Consider the following 18748-nt stretch of genomic DNA (forward strand, 5'->3'; position numbering starts at 1 on the left):
AGGCCAGGGGAATGTCACTTGCAGCCCACCATCTCTGTTAGTGTGTCAGCACACAGATCCTCTCAAGGGTTTGTTCACAGGATTGACTAAAGTCTCATTTAAGTAATGGCAAGTGACATCTAAACTAGCTTTGAAAAGTGGATGTAATAAAAATAGAGCAGGCTGTTGTAAGCCATGTTTTTCAAAACTGGTCTTTTAAGCAGGATATCCCCTTCAGTCCACAGGGGAAAATGCTGGGACTGTTGTAAAAACCTGAAGTACAACTCAACAGCCCAGCAGTTCTCAAATCTCGCTTTTACAGGACTGATACAAAGAACCCTGCATAGCAACAAGAAGACCAAAAAAGACAAATCACAAGTCACAGTTTAGGAGCATTTGTTTCTGTCCCACTGCTCAGTTTTATGTGAGGAGGTTTCCACAGCCCCGGGAGTTTCTCAATCTGTAGTGTTTCTCTTCATATCCAGATGTGCTGCTCAGGGGTATTGGTAAACCTGCATTCAAGACAGTGGATGCTATCACACTGCATACAGACAAGAAGCCAACTGCACTGCTATGTTTATACAGAGATTGGCTCTGATACAGGGCACTTTCAATCCCCACAGCTGGGAAAAAGTGGGGGCTAGCAGTTGTTGGGTTATCCCAGAAATCTGGCTGCTGACTCAGATCATGACTCCACACAGATAGACAGGCATGTTTGATATGTCTGGGAACACTCACAAGTCTGCAGCCAAATGGCTCAGAGTGACCTCTCCTAACCTCCCAAGCAAGGTGTCACCTGCTGGGGACAGTCCCAGGGACATGTCATCTACCAGATGAACCCCAGGAACACATTCCCCAGCTCAGGGCAGTGTTATTTGGCATGGGTCAAATGTGTGCCAAGGACCCCATTAACAGTGCAGCCGGGTGGGTGGCCAAGGCCAGCGCCTGGGAGCGCTCTGAGCTTTGCTTGGCTGGTTGTGATTACCACAGCGTGCCACTGTATGGCCCCCAGGACCTGACTGGAGATCTGTGTGAGCCCCTGTACTGCCAAACACTCCAACAGCAGCTTCCTGGCCTCTCACATATCCTGACAGGCTTCAACCATCCAAGATGATTTCTGCTAGCAGATCTGAGGTTGAGAATTTTGTCTGTCTTAGATACGTGATAAACCCTCCCTCTTTTGAAATTACTCATAAGACAGGAAAGAGTCAGATGTACCTTCTGTTGGATGAAAGAAAACATCACCGGGTAGCCTGGAGTTGTTGATCTAATACAGTCTCTTTGCACCCACTTTGAGAGGAACTGGCTGGTTGAGCCAGGGACTGCACATTAAAGAAAACATTAGCAAATGCTTTCTAGGTAACCTTGCACCTCTACCTTCCTCCCCTTGGTTATGAATCCAGAAAAATGTCTGTGACTGAGAGGAGTGGTCTGATACTGTACTACTGTTTGATGTTTCAGTCACTCTTCTGTTGCCCAGTGCCCTGGGGCTGTAGCAGCCCCAGGAGGGTAAAAGTGTGCAATAAAAGGAGGAGACTGCATCAGCGAGTTTTGAGACACCTTTGTGTATGTGTAGACATCTGCATGGGTACAAACAACCTCAATTTCTAATGTGGGAAATTTTTCCTCTGGCAGTTTGTGGGTACCTGTTGAGGTACCAGCTTTCTTAAGAAGGATAATACCTTCTGTAGCTTTCATTATCATGGGGTGTGACATGGAAAACCACAACTAAGGTTCCTCTCTTTTCATGAAAACAGTTCTCTGGAGAGAATGTAACTTCATCAAAGTTGTTAGATCTTTCAACTAAAACTCAGGATTATTAACAGAAGGATCAAGCTGGAAAATAATTGTCCAATTTTAACATTTTTGGGAGGGGAAAAAAAGCATCTTTTTAATTTTAAGCCTGAACTGGAAGAATTTCAGAACTGTGTGCCCTCAAAGTCTTCCAGAGCTTGTTTGGGCTAACCATGGAAACTTCTCTTGAAATGTCAAATATCTGGGGGAATAGAGAGATGATGAAAAATCCATTTGCTGACCTGTTCCAGATAGGCAACTACTGAGAACATCTGAGATGAATTCTCGATAATATTTTGTGTAAAACCTGGTGTCACCATCAGGTGGTCTGTAAATACTGAAATATCTTATAAATAAAATTTAAGAAATCTACAAATTATGTTGGAAAATTCTAAAAATAATATTATTGATATTACTTTGTTGTTACTTGTAAAGTCCAATTAATTTGCTTCACTAAATTGCAGCTTTGCAGGTTGTTAAGGGTGAAGAGATAGTTTATTTTTACCATCTGTCAACTGTTTAAAATGCTTTGTGGGCTGTATTGTCTTCTGTCCTATTTTCCACTATCAAAGCAAAAGTCCTTTAAATTTCACAGGAATGAGAGCAGGTGATACAGCAAATAATGCTTGCTTTGAAATGTTCTTCATGACTGGTGTGGCATGGGCAGTGAAACAGCACCCGACCTATTCTTAATTTTGACTATTTTTGTGTCAGACAATGCAGCAGTAAGAGCTGCTTATTAACAATGATGTCTAAACAAGAAAATAAATGCAATGAAGTTTCATCTGTAGAATTCACTGCAAAGGGTTGTGTTACAATAGTTCCAATAAAAGAATAGCAGAAGCTTTGCTTTTCCACCTGCAATGCCAGTTGCCCTTTCCTTCTTTATTTAGCAACATTTGAAAATGGAGACCTGCAACTTTTCAGTGGCGAGTAATATAAAATATATCTTAACATGTAAGAAAAAGTAAAAGTTTGGGAAAAAAGTAAAAAGAGATTATTGATATGTCATTGCCAGTTTTTGACCAATCCCTGCTTGTTCAAAAATACTGAAAATATACGTTAATTCTGGTATATAAAGGGTGTAATTAAAACCAAGATGATTGTACTAGAGAAACAAAGATATCTATTTAAACAAATACTTGCATTAAATGAAAAAAGTTTGTCAGAAAATAACCTGCTAATTAAAAATTACACTTGAAAAACATATTGACATACACATGTAAAAAGTTTTTGAGCTATACATATATATTAAAAATCACTAAAAGTTTTCTTGATTTAAACACAGAATGGAGATATTGATGATGTGTGAAACACAAAATCCAAAGATTTCCTGCTTATGGTCTGTTCAGAAGAAATACATTTGCTCAAGGTGACTAATAGGAACAAGGGCATTCAAGTGACTCTTTGAACCCTACTGCCAAGTACTAAGTTGAGATACATCAGTTATTGTGTATTCTTCCCTTTCAATCAAGGTATCTGCACAATCTTTTGTGCTTGACAGAAATAAATGCCATTTGAAATATTAGGACTAGCAATCTAGATAATTTGTGTTCATACTAGATTCAGAGGAAAATTATAGTCTATACAATAATACTTACACCCTTCTGCTCAAAACCACATCTCAAAATCAGCATGTGCTCGTTACTTCCATAATTCTCCTGCCATATAAAGCACTAAAGTCCTATGCAAACATTGTCCAAGCTCTGGTAGCTGAACTCATTTGTTAATCAAAGCAGCACATTGCTGGTTTTGACTACTGAACTACAAAGACTTTTATAAAATTGGAGAATATTTTAATATTGTTCAATCTTATTTTTTTTGCTTCAGTGACAGAAAAAAATGTCATTTGTTAAGGTTTTCTCATCAATTTTTCCTGTCAAAGGTGAAATTCACAAATCTTAGACTTTTTGATTAATCTTTGTGCCTATTTCTCATTTTATAGTAATTATGAGTAATATCTGCTGTCTGAATAAGATTGATCTGTTCAAGAGCTAAGTCAAACCATAAGAAATTTATGAATATTTGTCACTCAATCTTGTCACACCACTTTACATACAGGCAATAGTACAGCTTGGACAATAAAGTGAAAGAAATTGTTGCTTGTTCCAGTAACACATCAGCCCTTGTTCTCTGTACCACAGGCCATTTGACATCAATTAATGGTTCTATCAATATTGACACCTATACTGTCATTTTTTAGCCTGGAACTGGATAATAGGGAGAGCATATCATCCAGAAATACCTTGGATGCAAATATTTGTGATGAATGTGCATTATGAGCAACGTGGAATATTAGTGTGTGCATATGTACATATTGTGCACACATGCACAATTAGACATGGATACGTCTAGAAAAAGGATTTTAACACAATACTCTTCACATTCATTAAGGTATCAAAGGCATTTGCTATGGTTTGCCCCTTTGCATGACTGCCTTTCTTGAGTAAAGCCACAAAAGGAAGAGATTCAAGTCCCATCACCAGCATTTTTTCCCCCTGCATATATGCAAACACAAAGCAAAGGGTTAATGAGGCTGTGAGAAATCATGCCACCTGCAGACCTAAACGTAATAAATAGAAGAAGTTGTTATCTTATAGAAACTGCTTTTGAGGAGGCTTTTAACTTCTCAATTATACTCTTGAAAAGATTCCTGCTATTAAAAAGGTTTCAAGAAATAATTCCTATTGTAAATCAGAAACCAATGCAAAACAACCTCATGAACAGAAAATTCCTAGACTATATGAAACAAGAAATTGAATCTGTTCACACCTTTATCTGGCAGGCACAACCCCTTTTAAGCAAACAAAAGAATAATAGTTTTCTTTTCCTCAAAGAGATCTCTTTTGCCAGTGATCGTTTTTCAGGTGATAGTAGTTTTTCTGTACAAACCCGTATCATTCCATCTTGGGTCTGCTAGGCAGCTGTCTAAAGGTTTCTACTCACCATTCTTATTCTCCCTCTGTTTTAATTCAGTACTTTAAATAGACTGCACAAACTCCAGTTTACTTCTTCAACTTCTTCACCCAAGGAAAAAAATATTTGCAGCAAAGCCTGAGTGAGACTGTCATTTTGTTTAGAAACTGCACTGAAAATTCAACAATCTCAGAGTAACAAAGGAACTCTTGTTGGCTTGGCTTATCATGTTTTGGTCCAGAATGTGTATAGAGTGATGTGATCTCAGCAAGATTTTTTTGTTTGTTTAGCAGAAACAAAACCTAATATAGTTACTAGACCAGAATTTTCTCATGACTTTTTCAAAGATCAAAGGAAAGAACTGTAACCTCAAAAGTATATGCCTGAGATATTTCTGTCTGTGTCTGGTCAATAAAGAAAAAAGGAACTGACCAAATAACAATTATAAGATAATTAATTCTTAGGGCTGTTTCACCTTTAGAAACCTTAACAAATGCTTTATATATTAAAGAGGCAAATGTAGTTCAAGACAGGCATAAGAACATGGGAGCTATTACAGCATAATGCGTGTCTGTATAGTGCTAAGTTATACACAGACTATGTGATTTTTTCTGAAAATAAACTAATTTTATTAATTCTGGTCTTCAGATTTTGGCTGAACAAAATGTATACAGAATATGTTAACCTTCTGGTGGAGCTTCTTTACCTATACAAAAAAGAATAGTATGTTCAACATAACACATTTCTCAACCAACCATCTTAACTCTAACCAGACTGGTACAGATGTTCATTCTATCCTTGTCAATGTTAGACTTTTACCTGTGATGTTGATGATCAATGCACAGTGTAGCAACATTTCTTGTGAAAGCTATTTGAACTTCCAGACTGAGTTTTCTATTTGGATCTTGTAATGTTTTAGGAAAATCACTTTATTTGAGAGTAATTCTGTGACAATATAAAGGTGGTCAACTAAAGCATAGATAAGAGTCATTTGACATTTTTCTCTGAGCAAAGAACTGTTTCTCTGTTTCCAGTCATCTAGATATTTCATGCTGCAGATTAAAAATCAATAGCTCCTTAAGAAAATTTTGTAATTTTCTTTTGTATCAGGTGACAATACAATTCTGTGGGTTGTTCAGAAACTAACTCGATTTACCACATCCTGTGTTTGCACAGCAAAAACCTCTTTCTAGTTTCAAAATATGAACTGCAAGTGCAATAGAAGAAACTCCTGATGCCAAACTGGCTGAAAAAGAACATGGCAGATGAAGCTCATTATAGATAGGTCTCAAGAGAGGGACTGAGGGAAAAGGCAATTCAAACTTTACAGGACAAGTTCTTGAGTAGCTACTAACATGCTAGAAAGAGGTCCTGCAGTTGCAAATAAGAATGAAAATAACAGTTAAGCGTTCAGTAAAGGTTAAAAAAACAAACAAACAAAACAAAAGTTTTGAATTAGTAAGAAGGCAAACAAAAACCCATCCAGTTTTGCTCTCTATAAACCCATGATGCACAAGCACTTTAAACATGCTCTGCAGGGCTCATCCCTCCTCCACTCATCTCAGATCAAATACATGAGAACTGAAAACAAGTTCAGTAACATGACAAGGATGACAGAGGAATGGAATAGCTCCCACGTGAGAGACAATCCTAACAGATTACATCTGAAAAACTGACTAATGGAGGTATAGGAGAGATATATAATATAAACTTCATCTTGTGAAGAAGAATACAGAACTGCTGCTTCCATTTTCCCCTGATGCTGCAGAGAACATCACATGTGTTGAAAAGTTCCAAGTAAATATTAGAAGGTACCTCCCCATGCTACACAGGCTAGCTGATCAGCAGACATGCTGCCACAAAAAAATCATGAGTGTTTCACTGGCTCAAAATGCAATTGTACAAACTCATAGAAGAAAACCCTTTAGCTATCAAAGCCATGGTAGACTCAGTGAGTCCCTAACTGCAAATCTCTGGCTGCTGGAGCAGTTTACCAAAGCAGTATTATACACTTCGTTGGACCTTCTTTTGTTTTGGCATCTGTTATTGTGGGCTGGATGCTGGGCTAGGTCAGCTATCAGCACAACCTGGTACAACCATTCTCATAGGGCAGAAGAACACCAAAATAATTTCATTCATACCACAAAGCAGCCAATCTTCACTCTTGGTCTAGCAGTTCTGGCAGGAGTTCTGTTAAAACTGAAGTTTGTGGACTGAGTCAGCATGGACAGTCAAGAGCTATAAATACAGAGGCCTGCCTGAAGCACAGAATGTAATTAAGCATCTTCTAGTACATTTTGTTTCATGAGTTATTAGTGTTTTTCATACTGCTTAAAAAGAAAAAAAATACCCCCAATGAAAAAAAAAAAGAAGGGAGTAATTTGAGATTCCTTTTTTTTCCTAGTAAATAATACTAACACGATACCATGTTCTTGACAGAAAGCATTGCAAGGAGTGTCTTCTCAGATGTTGAACCAGTCTATAATGCTGCAAAGAAGCTGCCAGTGTCAGGAAATTACTGGAATGAAATCAATCACTTTTAATGTCTAATTGAAAGTACAATTCTGTTGAAAAGCAGCTCAAAGATAATTAAAAGAAAAAGTTGAGTCAGCACATTACAAAGTAATATGAACAGATAATTATTAGGTAATCATATATTAATGTTCACTCAAGGTTGCAAATTGATTAATCAGGTATACTCACAGAGACTGCAGGCTGCGCAGGTTCTGGAGTGCTTCAGTAGGAACCTGGCGTAGCTGGTTATTCTGCAGCATCCTACATTTTGGGTAGCACAAAAGCCAGAATCAACACAGTAAAAATAATTTCTTTCTACTGCAAATTTTCCTCCAGGCTTGCCTTCTTTGTGCTGGTCCTACTTCAAGGTTACAAAGAAAGTTACACAAATAATCCATACCCCTGCCCCTGTCAAAGGCCCGCTCTCTTCAAAGCAAACAAATACCTGTAGCATACTGGCTTTGTTAACAGCTAGACATCAGCTTTGAGCAGGATTTTCAAAGCATCTAAGGAAGTTAAAACAATAAATCCAATTTGCTTTCAATAGGGCTTATAACCTCCTAATTGCCTCCAATTCTGAAATTATCATTCTCCTATACTGATAATGTTCTCCTTCTGAAGTGATTCTCTTCTGATAAAGCTATGAAGCACTGAGTCTTGAAATTCTTACTCAGGAAAATGCAACAATAGCAAATTATCTCTTAACAGTGTGAGGCATTTATGATTTAGTTTGAATAAAATTTTATCTCTATAAACAAACTGCGTAATTTTTTTCAGTGAAGTATTTTTTCTCAACTCAAAGGCTGCTAGCAATGAATTGACAAATCTTTTTTTTTCTGAAATATCACAACATTTACCTTTCAAAGACTGAAAAATCACTTTCCACTCCTCACGAATATTTTCCTCTTGAATATGGTTTCATTCATACTACCTAACATCCTTGTTTGGACCAACTCCTACATATATAAATATTCTATGTGGTAAAATCTGAAGTAGTACATGCTTCCTTCAAAAGGAGGCATATTCAATGGGATATTGTAAATGAAATAATTTCTGGCAGGCCTAAATCTGCTTGAGCCAACAAGAGCTAAAGCTTGCCAACTTAGAAGATGGAGAGGGAATACTCTGCTAAGTATTTCTTCAGCAGAAATTTGTACAGTAGCATCAGGCCTGGCTTGACACTGCCTAGGAGGCTAGTGTTCTTGCTAATACTACAGTTTCTGTGAACTTTACATGAGCAAAGATCCCCTCTAGTGTAAAAACTGTGAGATGTAGTCTGTTAGTAATTTTAGTAAGTATATGTACTGTTTTACTACTCCAAATAATACAGGAGTTTGTAATATTTTAAATAATTTATGTAATAGTCATTACGTTGCAAAGAACAATACATGAAATGTGAACAGTTTAAAATTACATTGCATTGTATACAATATTTTCCCCCCATGTTCTCAAGGAAAGGAAATCCCCCGTTTTGTGTGATCATGAAAAGTTCAGCTGAAATTAGGACTTTTGAGATAATTAAAGAAACTATTAACTGAATCATTTTTTACCTTTGATATTGTACAGACATCTACTTGATGAGCAAGTTGTATTTAGAATGCTATTAATGTTTTCCAACTTTTGTTTAGGATACTTTCTATGTGAAAAAAACCAAAAATTTAATGATGTTCATATGTATCTTCAATGAAATTGCTCAAAATGAGCTGATCAAAATATGTAATTTACTTGATCAAAACTTCACTGGTTAATTAGTTCCCTAGAGCATTTAGGAAATCAGAAATATATCAAACAACACACAGTTTACTTACAGCACTTTAAGACTGAAAAGGCCAGCAAATGCTCCCTTAGGAATGTATGTCAAGCCATTTCCTGCAAGACGTCTGCAAAGTTTGAAAAAGGAAAAGAGTGAATAGTTTTTCTCTTCATGTGGAATTAATTTTGCCGCTAAAAAGTGCAACACAGCTATGTTTGAGTGACTGATGCCAGAGGCAGTAGTTTAAGAGCCTAGTTTTGTCATTAATACACTTTTTAAAACAAATAATAATAATAATAGTAATAAAAAATAAAGAGAAGCCTGTAACTGCACAGTTACTCCACTGAGATTGACTGCATAGAAAATAACTCAATTTCATTGCAAACTGGGCTTATGGTGTAGAATGTTCATTGAATTTTTCATATTTTTTCAGGATTTTGAACAATCCTAGCAAGTAAAATACAGACATAGTGACAACAATTACCATAATAGGATTTACAGGCACGCACTTTTGGAATTGTCTGTAAACATTTCAGTCATTTGCACAAATATAAAAACATATCCACGTAACAATGATTAGAGTTCATTTTGAAATAACTAGACATAAAACTGCTGTACTGGTGAGTAAGAGTCTTCCCTGTGAGCAGATGTGTAATAGGTTGGCAAAAAGTGCACTTGTTAAAATTTGTAGGGCTTTTTTCCCCCTACTTCTACTGCATCTTGCCAGAAGGTATTTTACAGATCTAGGTAAGTACACCAAATGCCTCTGTAAAGTGTGTTACTCTAACAGAAAAAAACCCCAAAAAACCAAAGAAAAAAAAAAAAAAAAAAAAAAAAGAAAAGGAAAAAAACCCAGAAAACCAACCAACCAAACCAAACAAAAAAAGACTGCATCATTCTGTAAAGTTTGTGTCTAGAATCTATTTGATACAAAATAATGGCATTTCTATGTTCCCCACCAGGACAACTCCAGAGGATCCTGGAAATGCTCAAGGCCAAGTTGTGCGGGGCTTTGAGCAACATGGTATAGTGGAAGGTGTCCCTGCCCATGGAAAGGGGCTGGAATTAGATGGTCTTTAAAGCCCCTTTCAACCTCTATGATCTTGTATTCAGCTTTCTGACATAGCAACTCAGCCTCAAGTTGCTGTGATACCTGTACCCAACCTGGAAATCTGACTGCTAAGGGACAGCTTCCCAGTAAAGTTACTTTGAGTCAGTAGGGCCCCAGAGTGTGCCCCTAGCTGACAAAAAATGCAAACTGATGTGCTGTAACCCCCTCTGCAGAACAAGTTAAGCCAAGTGGAATTGTATGCCCCATCAGCCAAGATATTGCACACCAGCACTGCAGAGCCCATAGCCCAGGTGCTGTGATACCAGACCTGACATTTAATTCAGCCTCTGGCTCTTAGCAAAGAGTACAGGACTAGTTCTAGGAAGTTTCTTAGTTACCAAGCTGCCAGAGAGGAGCCTACAGCACTGAAATAGGCACCAGATGTGCCAATACTGTTCATGGAAAAGGGCAAGTACTTTTGACTGGAATCCCAAAGATCCAGCACTGACTGGCCCTTAAATGCTATCTTGTTTTGGGACTGAGTTTTCCCTGAGCTAACAACAGGGTCCTGTGTACACCTTGTTTTTAGTCACTGCTTTCATACAGAAAATAAAAAGATACATTTGTCTATACATTGGGGAAAAAAAAAAAAAAAAAGGAAAATGTCTAGGTCTTAGATCCAGAGACTTTTCAGGAATCTTCAGCTAGTGGAAAAGGTTTTTTCCTGTGCAGATGTCCGTGCTGAGCTAGGTAACCTGTAACGTTGAGCTAGCTGTCTTTTCTGGGAAGGTAATTGTGCTCTACAATGACAATCAGCATCAGTCAGAGCTGCAGGGACTGTCTCTCACTGCAGATTGTAGTGGAGTCTGATCTCCATACATCTGAGAACTGGGCACACACAGCTGAATTCCTGCAGGTGGATGTGCAAACCAAACATGGTTCATTCTTGCCCCAAGATGAGGCACTCACATGCTCAGATGTGAGGGCCTTTTTTCACATATGTGAGGACCCTTTGCAAGTTTCAGCTTCCATTCTGAACACAAACAGCAATGACTTTTGGGTTGTCACTGGATAAAGCAGGCATGTGCTACATCAGGCACAACAGACTGTGTTCCTGAAAGTAAATGCCTTTTGTGGATCACTAACCAATAGAGCCTGAGACCTGTCTAATTCTGATTTCAGTTTTTATATGATTGTTTAAAAGAAAACCTAAAGTCTACTTCACCCTGACAGCACTTTTTTGCTATGCCGTTTTAATGGCATGATTGGACACAATTCTGGACATGAGCTTGGCATGAACTAGAAAATAATGAGTTTGCAAAACCTTACAGGAAAAAAAAAAAGAAGGTGGAGGTATTGAGATTTTCACTTCAGTTACTACTGTGAGTGTCATGTGGAAAACTTGATAAAGAGCGGAGAAGTAAACCCACATGTCTAAAGATTCAAGAGTGTGCTCTTTCAGGCTGCCACTCCTTCTTCACTCATAACTGAGGCAATGCAAACTGCTGAATACATTACATGTTAATATCCCCTCTTTGAACTTAATACCCTTCACAAAGTGGGCTGAGAAATGCAGACCTATTTAAGAGCTCCTGGAGAAGGACTGTGGAAATTACCAAGCATGTATCACCTGGCTGTAAATGCAGGACTGCAACAATGTGATTGGTACACTGCACAGATTTAAAGCTTTATCTCAATGTCTAAATACTCACTTTTCCCAGCTTTGGAGGCTTTGGAGCATCTTTGTGGCTCTCTGCAGCAAGCCTTAGTGTTTGACATTTTTTGGAAAATGTACAGCCATGTTCCTCAGCTGTTGAGTGGTAGTTACCTGAACTATTACACCAAAATGTAATTTATAGTTCTTCAGTTTTTTTCAGATTCCAACCCTTTAAATTTTTTTTTGCTTCTTTCCCCTTTAGATCACAACTTCTTAATTATTGAAAATGTCTAGAGCAAACACTTTAAATATATGTAGAAACAACATGTTAAACTTTTTGGTAGACAGAACTTCTGTATTTACTCCTTATGAGTTTTTTTCAACTTCAGGTTATTCTTGAAGTTCTGCTTTGAATATTTTTCAGTTTGAAAACAACTCTCACTAATTTTACAAACAGTACTTAGAGCTATCTTATATGATACTCCTCTGCTTACGCAGCAGCAGATTATGCTCTTCTTATAGAGCCCTACATATTTCAGCCTAGGGCTACATCAAGTATATCACAAATGCCATGTATGAATATATATGTGTCCTTGTAATCCTCTCACCAAGCAACTTGACAGTGCAGAAAAGGCAGACATCTGGCAACAATTCTTTTTGATGTAATGATGTTGTCTGACCTTCATTTGCCACGCTAACTGCTTTTTCATGATGCACTTTTCATGATTTTCTCTGGAACAAGCTCAGCAAAAGCACCTATCTATTCCCAAGATGTGCTATGAAACCACTTCTGGCATAATAGTAGCATCTTCCCAGCACTGTAGTATTTGGTAAAAATCAGCAAAAAATATTCATTTGGATGGTTGTCTAATTCTTTTAGTATTCTTGGATAAAAATTAGCAAATCAATCCTATATGGCATGCTGCAAAGCTCAGGAAACTCGGCTTATTAATTCCTGGTAATTTTTAATGTCTTCCTTGCAGAATTTTCTTGCTATTACTGTGTTTCTATTCTCAGCCACGGCATAAGGGAAAATTCATCCCTTTGTTGACACTACAGTATGTATCAAGTGTCTACCAGAGTTCACTGTCCTCCACTTCAGGGATTTTGTTTTCCATTACCTAAATTATTTGAGGGAAGCTGCCCAGTATTTTACTGAATTTTGGACGTACTTTTAGTCTGAATGGGTAAGTATAATTTTCCCTGAACAAAGGAAAATGGACACAGTACCTGTCCCTATACCTGAGTATTTAGTTAATAATTTCTGAGAGCAGGAATGAAATCGCCTGGTTTTAGAACTTATATAACCAAATGGTTGACTTTTATTGTTTGAAAAATTTTGAATATCCATTTTTAAAAGTTCTTTTATTTTAAGCATTTCTGACAGTTTAAAAATCTCTCATAGATATTGGAGATTAGAGATAGCCCATTAAATACAGTCAGGCTTAAATATATCACATTAGTTTAATGAAGAAGTAATCAGAAAGGATCCAATTTTTTGCATGACATTGTTTCAGATTTAGATTTTACTTGCACTGCTTTGAATAATCTTGCAAATTAATGGAGACTGGAAAAGTTTACAGAGAAAAGCCACCGCATATCTCCTTCAGTACTTGGCTTGGGCACAGTTTTTATACTACTGCAAGTTTCTTTCTAAAAGATGTAAAACAAATGAGCTGAGAGAAAAACAAGGGACCTCCATACTTTTAAATTGAAGTAATTTATAAAGTATCTTTCAATGCCACTGAGCCACACTGGCAATCAGTGCTCACAGTGGGAACAGTTATAGTGCTGCAGATGATGCACACAGCCTATGGTCAGATCTAAGAAAAGGTGTGTCTTGGCTCTCCTTTGAGTGCTCCCCATCTGTTGACCTCTTTGACATATTCTGACCTCTCCTGCAGTGTCATAGTTGTGAGAAATGGTGGTCATCCAGCCAAAAGAACATTCCCAGAAAGAGAACTAAAGCTCCAAAAATGATCAGAAATCTTTTTCATGTTTTGCTCTGATTGTCTGAAAAGAAAAACTTCATTGATCAGAAAGAAGCAAATAAATACAAGTTGCGACTGATAACAGTCAACTTTACATTTCTAGTACAATAATTTTTCTTTACCAACTCAAAATGGCTTTTTGTGTAGATGTTTTCTGCACCAGGACAAACCTTTACCTGGTACCAAGAATCTCCTCTATGCCTGCTGGGATGAAGGTGAACTTGCAACATTAAAAAATCTTCTCTATAGATAAAAAACTCTGGTATTTATATAAAGAAAACACATTTTCGCTAACTGTAGAAAGAACCTATATGAAATCTAACCCAGCTACTTCTCAGTCTGCAGAAGACAGTGACATTACAATATTGGGAGTTGCTGCTTTCCTTCTCTGCTTAAGTAAGGTCTAGTCCAGCAAATGCTGATCAAGCACCTGTGAAATGTATTTCTAAATCTAGTAGTATCAAAACTAAAGAAAAGACATGAAAGGGAGGTAACTGTCTCCTTGGGAAAAAGCATATGTTTACACTGATCAATATTCATGCTGTGTTCTAACAGGATTAGCACAATGGAATTTTCTGTGACAAGTTACCTATCAAATATTGCAAGATGCTGAAATGTAGGAGAATAGATGACACTGGATCTCAGTGTGACTCAACAAGAAATAAGAATAAACAATGTAAAAGGAGTCAAGCACTATTTTCACTATTACAAAGTAAAAATGCAGTGAAATTGTTGTAATATTTTCAGAACAGAACACTCAAATTTCTGGTAAGTATATTTGACTCTTAGTATTTGCCAGTAAACTATGATATAAATACCAGACTGACTCAATGTTTCTAGACTAATGCCAGTGCATGCCCTTTAACACAGATTAGGCTGTATATCATTGCATCACTTGTGTTGCATTATATTTAATCAGTTCCCATGTAGTGCAATATCCTATACAGAACGGAATTGTGAGTGCAATCTGAAATCATTCAACTGTGCAAAGATACAGAGGGATTTCTACAAGAATAATTCTGTGAACCAGAATCCTTTCTGTATGTCTTTGACTCTGCATTTTACTTTTGTTCAGTAATTTGCTGATTTTATTTAAGGCATAACAGCAAAGAACGCACATGCTAAGACAATGTTATCATGGATATGTTTGTATCTGTATATCTATCTCTGTATCGATATCTATATACATGACTAGGTTAACATCAACAGAGTCACAATCTAATCAGTTTTATATTTGTATGTTTTCTTAGAAAACAGGTGTGCTATTCATCATTTACTCCATTATATGCTACGGCTAATAACCCCTCCAGACAGAAAATTGAAAATAATCTTTTTTTTGGTGAATATAAATTGAAAGTTCAGAAGGCCTGAGATAGTGAAAAACCCCAAAAGATGGGACTGTTCTGCTGTGTGTGCTACCTTCCTGAATTTGGTGCTGAAGCACTAGCATGTAGAAAATTCCATTAAAATTAATGTAATCATGGACTGTGTCTTTTATACCTTGTGTACAGATAAGAAACTCTTTTGTAATTTGAAACTTCTTTCTTAAAAGCCTGATCTGCCTTCTCCAACTACCATAATTGTTCTGAAAACCTGATAAAGATCCATGGTGAAATATCAATCTCATTGAAGTCTGGGGAAAAATTTGTGCTGACACAAGTAGAAATGGGGCTCTCATTTGCATCCTGCCACAGTATCATGTTTGCCAGTAATTTACTTCTCTCTGAGAAGCTGCACCAATAACACTACTATCAGTCCTAAACCTACTACCTCAATTTCTAATGGAGAAAATGGGAGGAACCACATGGAAGTATAACAAGAAAATATAAATTCTAAATCTTTTTCTAGAACAACTTGTTCTGGTATAAAAAAATTGCCTTTGTTCAAGGAAGAATTTACCAATCTTGAAAATTGCTTCAATTTTGTTTCCTGTCAAACTTTGTTAAAGGTACAAAGTCACACAACTACACATATATTTACTCCACTTACATAAATATATAGCCAATATATAATTTATATATTTTTATTTCTAATTTTCTTCACCTAACGTATATATTGATAAATAGATAACATGAAATGTTCCCGCTACTTTCATTGGAAGAGCTTTGACAATATGGATATTCATATAGCACTTACACAAAGTCAACTAAAATTTTGAGATAACAGTTTAATTTTATACGTATTAATGATTATTCTCTGGCCAATGCAATAGAAATGGGAGATTAATTACAAAGTTTATAATTCACAGATGACATCAGCATGTATTTTAAAAATGTTTTAAGGATTACTTTTCTAGCCCAGGAATTTAAATGCTAGTCTGTATTTTAATTATCTTTTTATATTTCAATCTGTCACATTAATTAAAACTAAAAAATTACAGCAATATAAAAAGAAATGTGAGTCAAATGATCTATTAAAATTCTGATGCTCAGAGAGATCAAAGCAAAAAAGGTAAAGATGTTCTCCTTTCTTTAAATAAGGGGAGGGAGTGAGCAAGTCATAATTGTGCTGTATGTTGTATTTATTGCTACTTAGAGTTTAGTTGGAAATTCAAATATAACACAGTCTGCTCTTGCTTTAGGGCCTAATTGCCTTTTAAAATGCTTATGCCAAATTCTCATGGGGTGTAAACTGGAATAACTCCAACAGACCTAAAGCAGTTGGAATGAAATTAGTGTGTATTTGATCTTGAACTGGCTTTGATGAAACAGATCATAGATTTTTGTCAGTTAAGAATATAGTTCAAAACATACTGTTTCTTTCTCCATTTATAAAAGGCACAGACCCTTTCTGTATCTGGCATGGTTGTGATCCAATCACTCCTGCAGACAACTGATCCCTTCCTTTGTGAAGCTGTCCCTAGCCAGTGCTGACAACAAGTGAGTCCTTCTCCTGAACAGATATCCAAGTACCTGCCTTCCAGCTGAATCAAGGACAACTCTCAGGAGGGACTCTGGCATTGGCCAGGACATCCCACACTGATTCCCAGCAGTGGATCCCATGGACACAATCATTAAGAGGCAGTACTTCTGTGTATGAAGAATGTTGTCACCAAATCACAACTCAGAACGATCTTAAAATTGTTAAAATTTCTTTCTCAGTATTTAAAGGTTACAGCAACATGAAGCAATAAATGGTGCATCATATACATAATATTTCCTAGGCTGGATCTCCCAAGCACCATTTACACTTCTGACGCTGGTTTTGCTTCTATCCCAGTAGTGTCACTATCACCAGAATAGGCAGGAAATAATAATCATTAACAGCAGGAACTGGCTTAAGTGTACTGCAACACTACACAGTATGATCAAACTGAAAATAAGGAAAAATGTGTTAACTGTTTGGTCAGTTCAGTGTGATAGGCAAAGAAGACAAATTGCATATCCAGGTTTTGAAATCACTGCTGTTTTCTGAGTGGTTCAATGAGGCAACAGCAATGGAGGAATTACGGCTACTCCTCTTTGGAAATTCAAAAAAACAACTTAGAGGGAAGAATTTGGTTCTACTGTACTTGAGAATCTATTAGACATAAATGTGATGTGGTCTGAATTCCTTACCTCTCATCCTAAGCAAGTGAAAAAAACCTGACCCATGTAGGCACCAGAAGTTCTCACTGCACTGAAATTAAGCAGTCTAAAAACAGGCTGAACTTCCACTGACAAAAAAAGGAAATTATTTCTGCATACTTGCTACTGCAGTGCACATAGAATGCGTAAGACTTAAATTAAAATCCTGCCTCAGGATCTACAGATATATAGCACGCTTCACCCTACTTTAATTAAGTGTAATGTCACTATCTGTATTGATCGCAAAACACAAAAAGCACTTCCAATGACTCTTTTTGATGTTCTAAACTAGTTCCTAATGAATATTGCTGGATAATAAATTACAACTACCAGAAAGCATTTGTAAGCTACAAGCCAAAACCAAATTTCAACAGACACTCAATAAGAGTAATGCAGAAGCACTGACAAGGTTTCCTGGATATCAACCTAGAACATTTATTGCTTCTGCTCGCAAGCATATCTGAATGTTTTCAGTTTTCTTTTATCTTTTTCCTACCCCACCATCTCCCTTCTTCCCCTTTACCCCACAGATGCACAGCAGTTCCAGTGTCAAGGTTGCTCTGTGCAATTTGCATTAACATTTCCAGAATAATTATCTGTCAGCACGAGCTATTCAACAAGCAATGCAAGCAGCAGCTCTGATTTAGTAAGGCATTTGCTCTGTTATTTTTCTCTCTCCCTCTTTTTTTTTTTTTTTCTGTTCCTCATCTTGTTATTCTTGATAAGATGGCAAAAAGGGCAGTTTGGAGGATGTCAGGCTAACACATCCACATGGACGAGTTCTTTGCTGTTACTTGCTTTGGTGGCATCAAAGGAACAGCAGTGAGAGCTCCAGAACACCAGAGCCCTCATTTTGTGGATGTAAAGGTTACAAGTTGTTAGCTCATACAGTAGGAATCTTCTGTGCTTGGGTTTGCTCTTTTCTAGTCAACCTAAACCGTGCATGCAAAAACTAGGGGTGAAAACTGTTATTGTTTCTGACTGATTAACTAGGTAAACATCTTCTTAGTGTTTTTACCACCATGTTTCAAGACAATTGGTGCACTACCCTCTGTCAGGACTTTGAGTGCAACCCTATATTAAAGCAGAGCTGGGAAACTACAGTCCTCAGGTATCAACAAAATCTGTTTTGCAGCAGCAGAATTTACAGCATGCCCTGGGCCCTTTGCTGGACTGGTGACAGATACTTCTCACTAACACACACCACATATTGAACACAGTGACATAGTCTGATCTGCATGGATGCACACATGAAGGGAAGAAACTAAATTTGCAATTTATATGAAGAAGCTGAATTCACAACTTAGGTGCTAGATTGTGCACTGCTTTGAAATTATCTAGGGGATCACAAGTCATGAAGTGACAGTTCTTCAAACTTTAGCTGATGGAGGTGACACAAACTGATTTCTACCAGGATCAGCTCCACTAAACTCTGCTGTGCAAGAACTGCAAAACTGGTATTGAAGTGGCATTGGAATGTGTGGACAGTTTGAGACCACTAGATGATACTCTATTTATTTTTAGTTC

At 37.1% G+C, this 18748-nt stretch overlaps 1 protein-coding gene across 1 annotated transcript in view; it reads right to left on the reverse strand.

Moving 5' to 3' along the window:
• Positions 1-18748, reverse strand: part of LGR5 (leucine rich repeat containing G protein-coupled receptor 5) — a gene marked incomplete at its 5' end in the record, with an annotated part of 91460 nt that overhangs the window by 31247 nt on the left and 41465 nt on the right. The window contains 2 exons of the mRNA XM_083859827.1: positions 7393-7464; positions 9012-9083. Coding sequence (XP_083715953.1) covers positions 7393-7464; positions 9012-9083 — 144 coding nt within the window. The remainder of the gene's footprint in view (positions 1-7392; positions 7465-9011; positions 9084-18748) is intronic.

Source organism: Zosterops lateralis (assembly GCF_965231275.1).
Source record: "Zosterops lateralis genome assembly, chromosome: 4".
Classification (NCBI taxonomy): Eukaryota; Metazoa; Chordata; class Aves; order Passeriformes; family Zosteropidae; genus Zosterops; species Zosterops lateralis.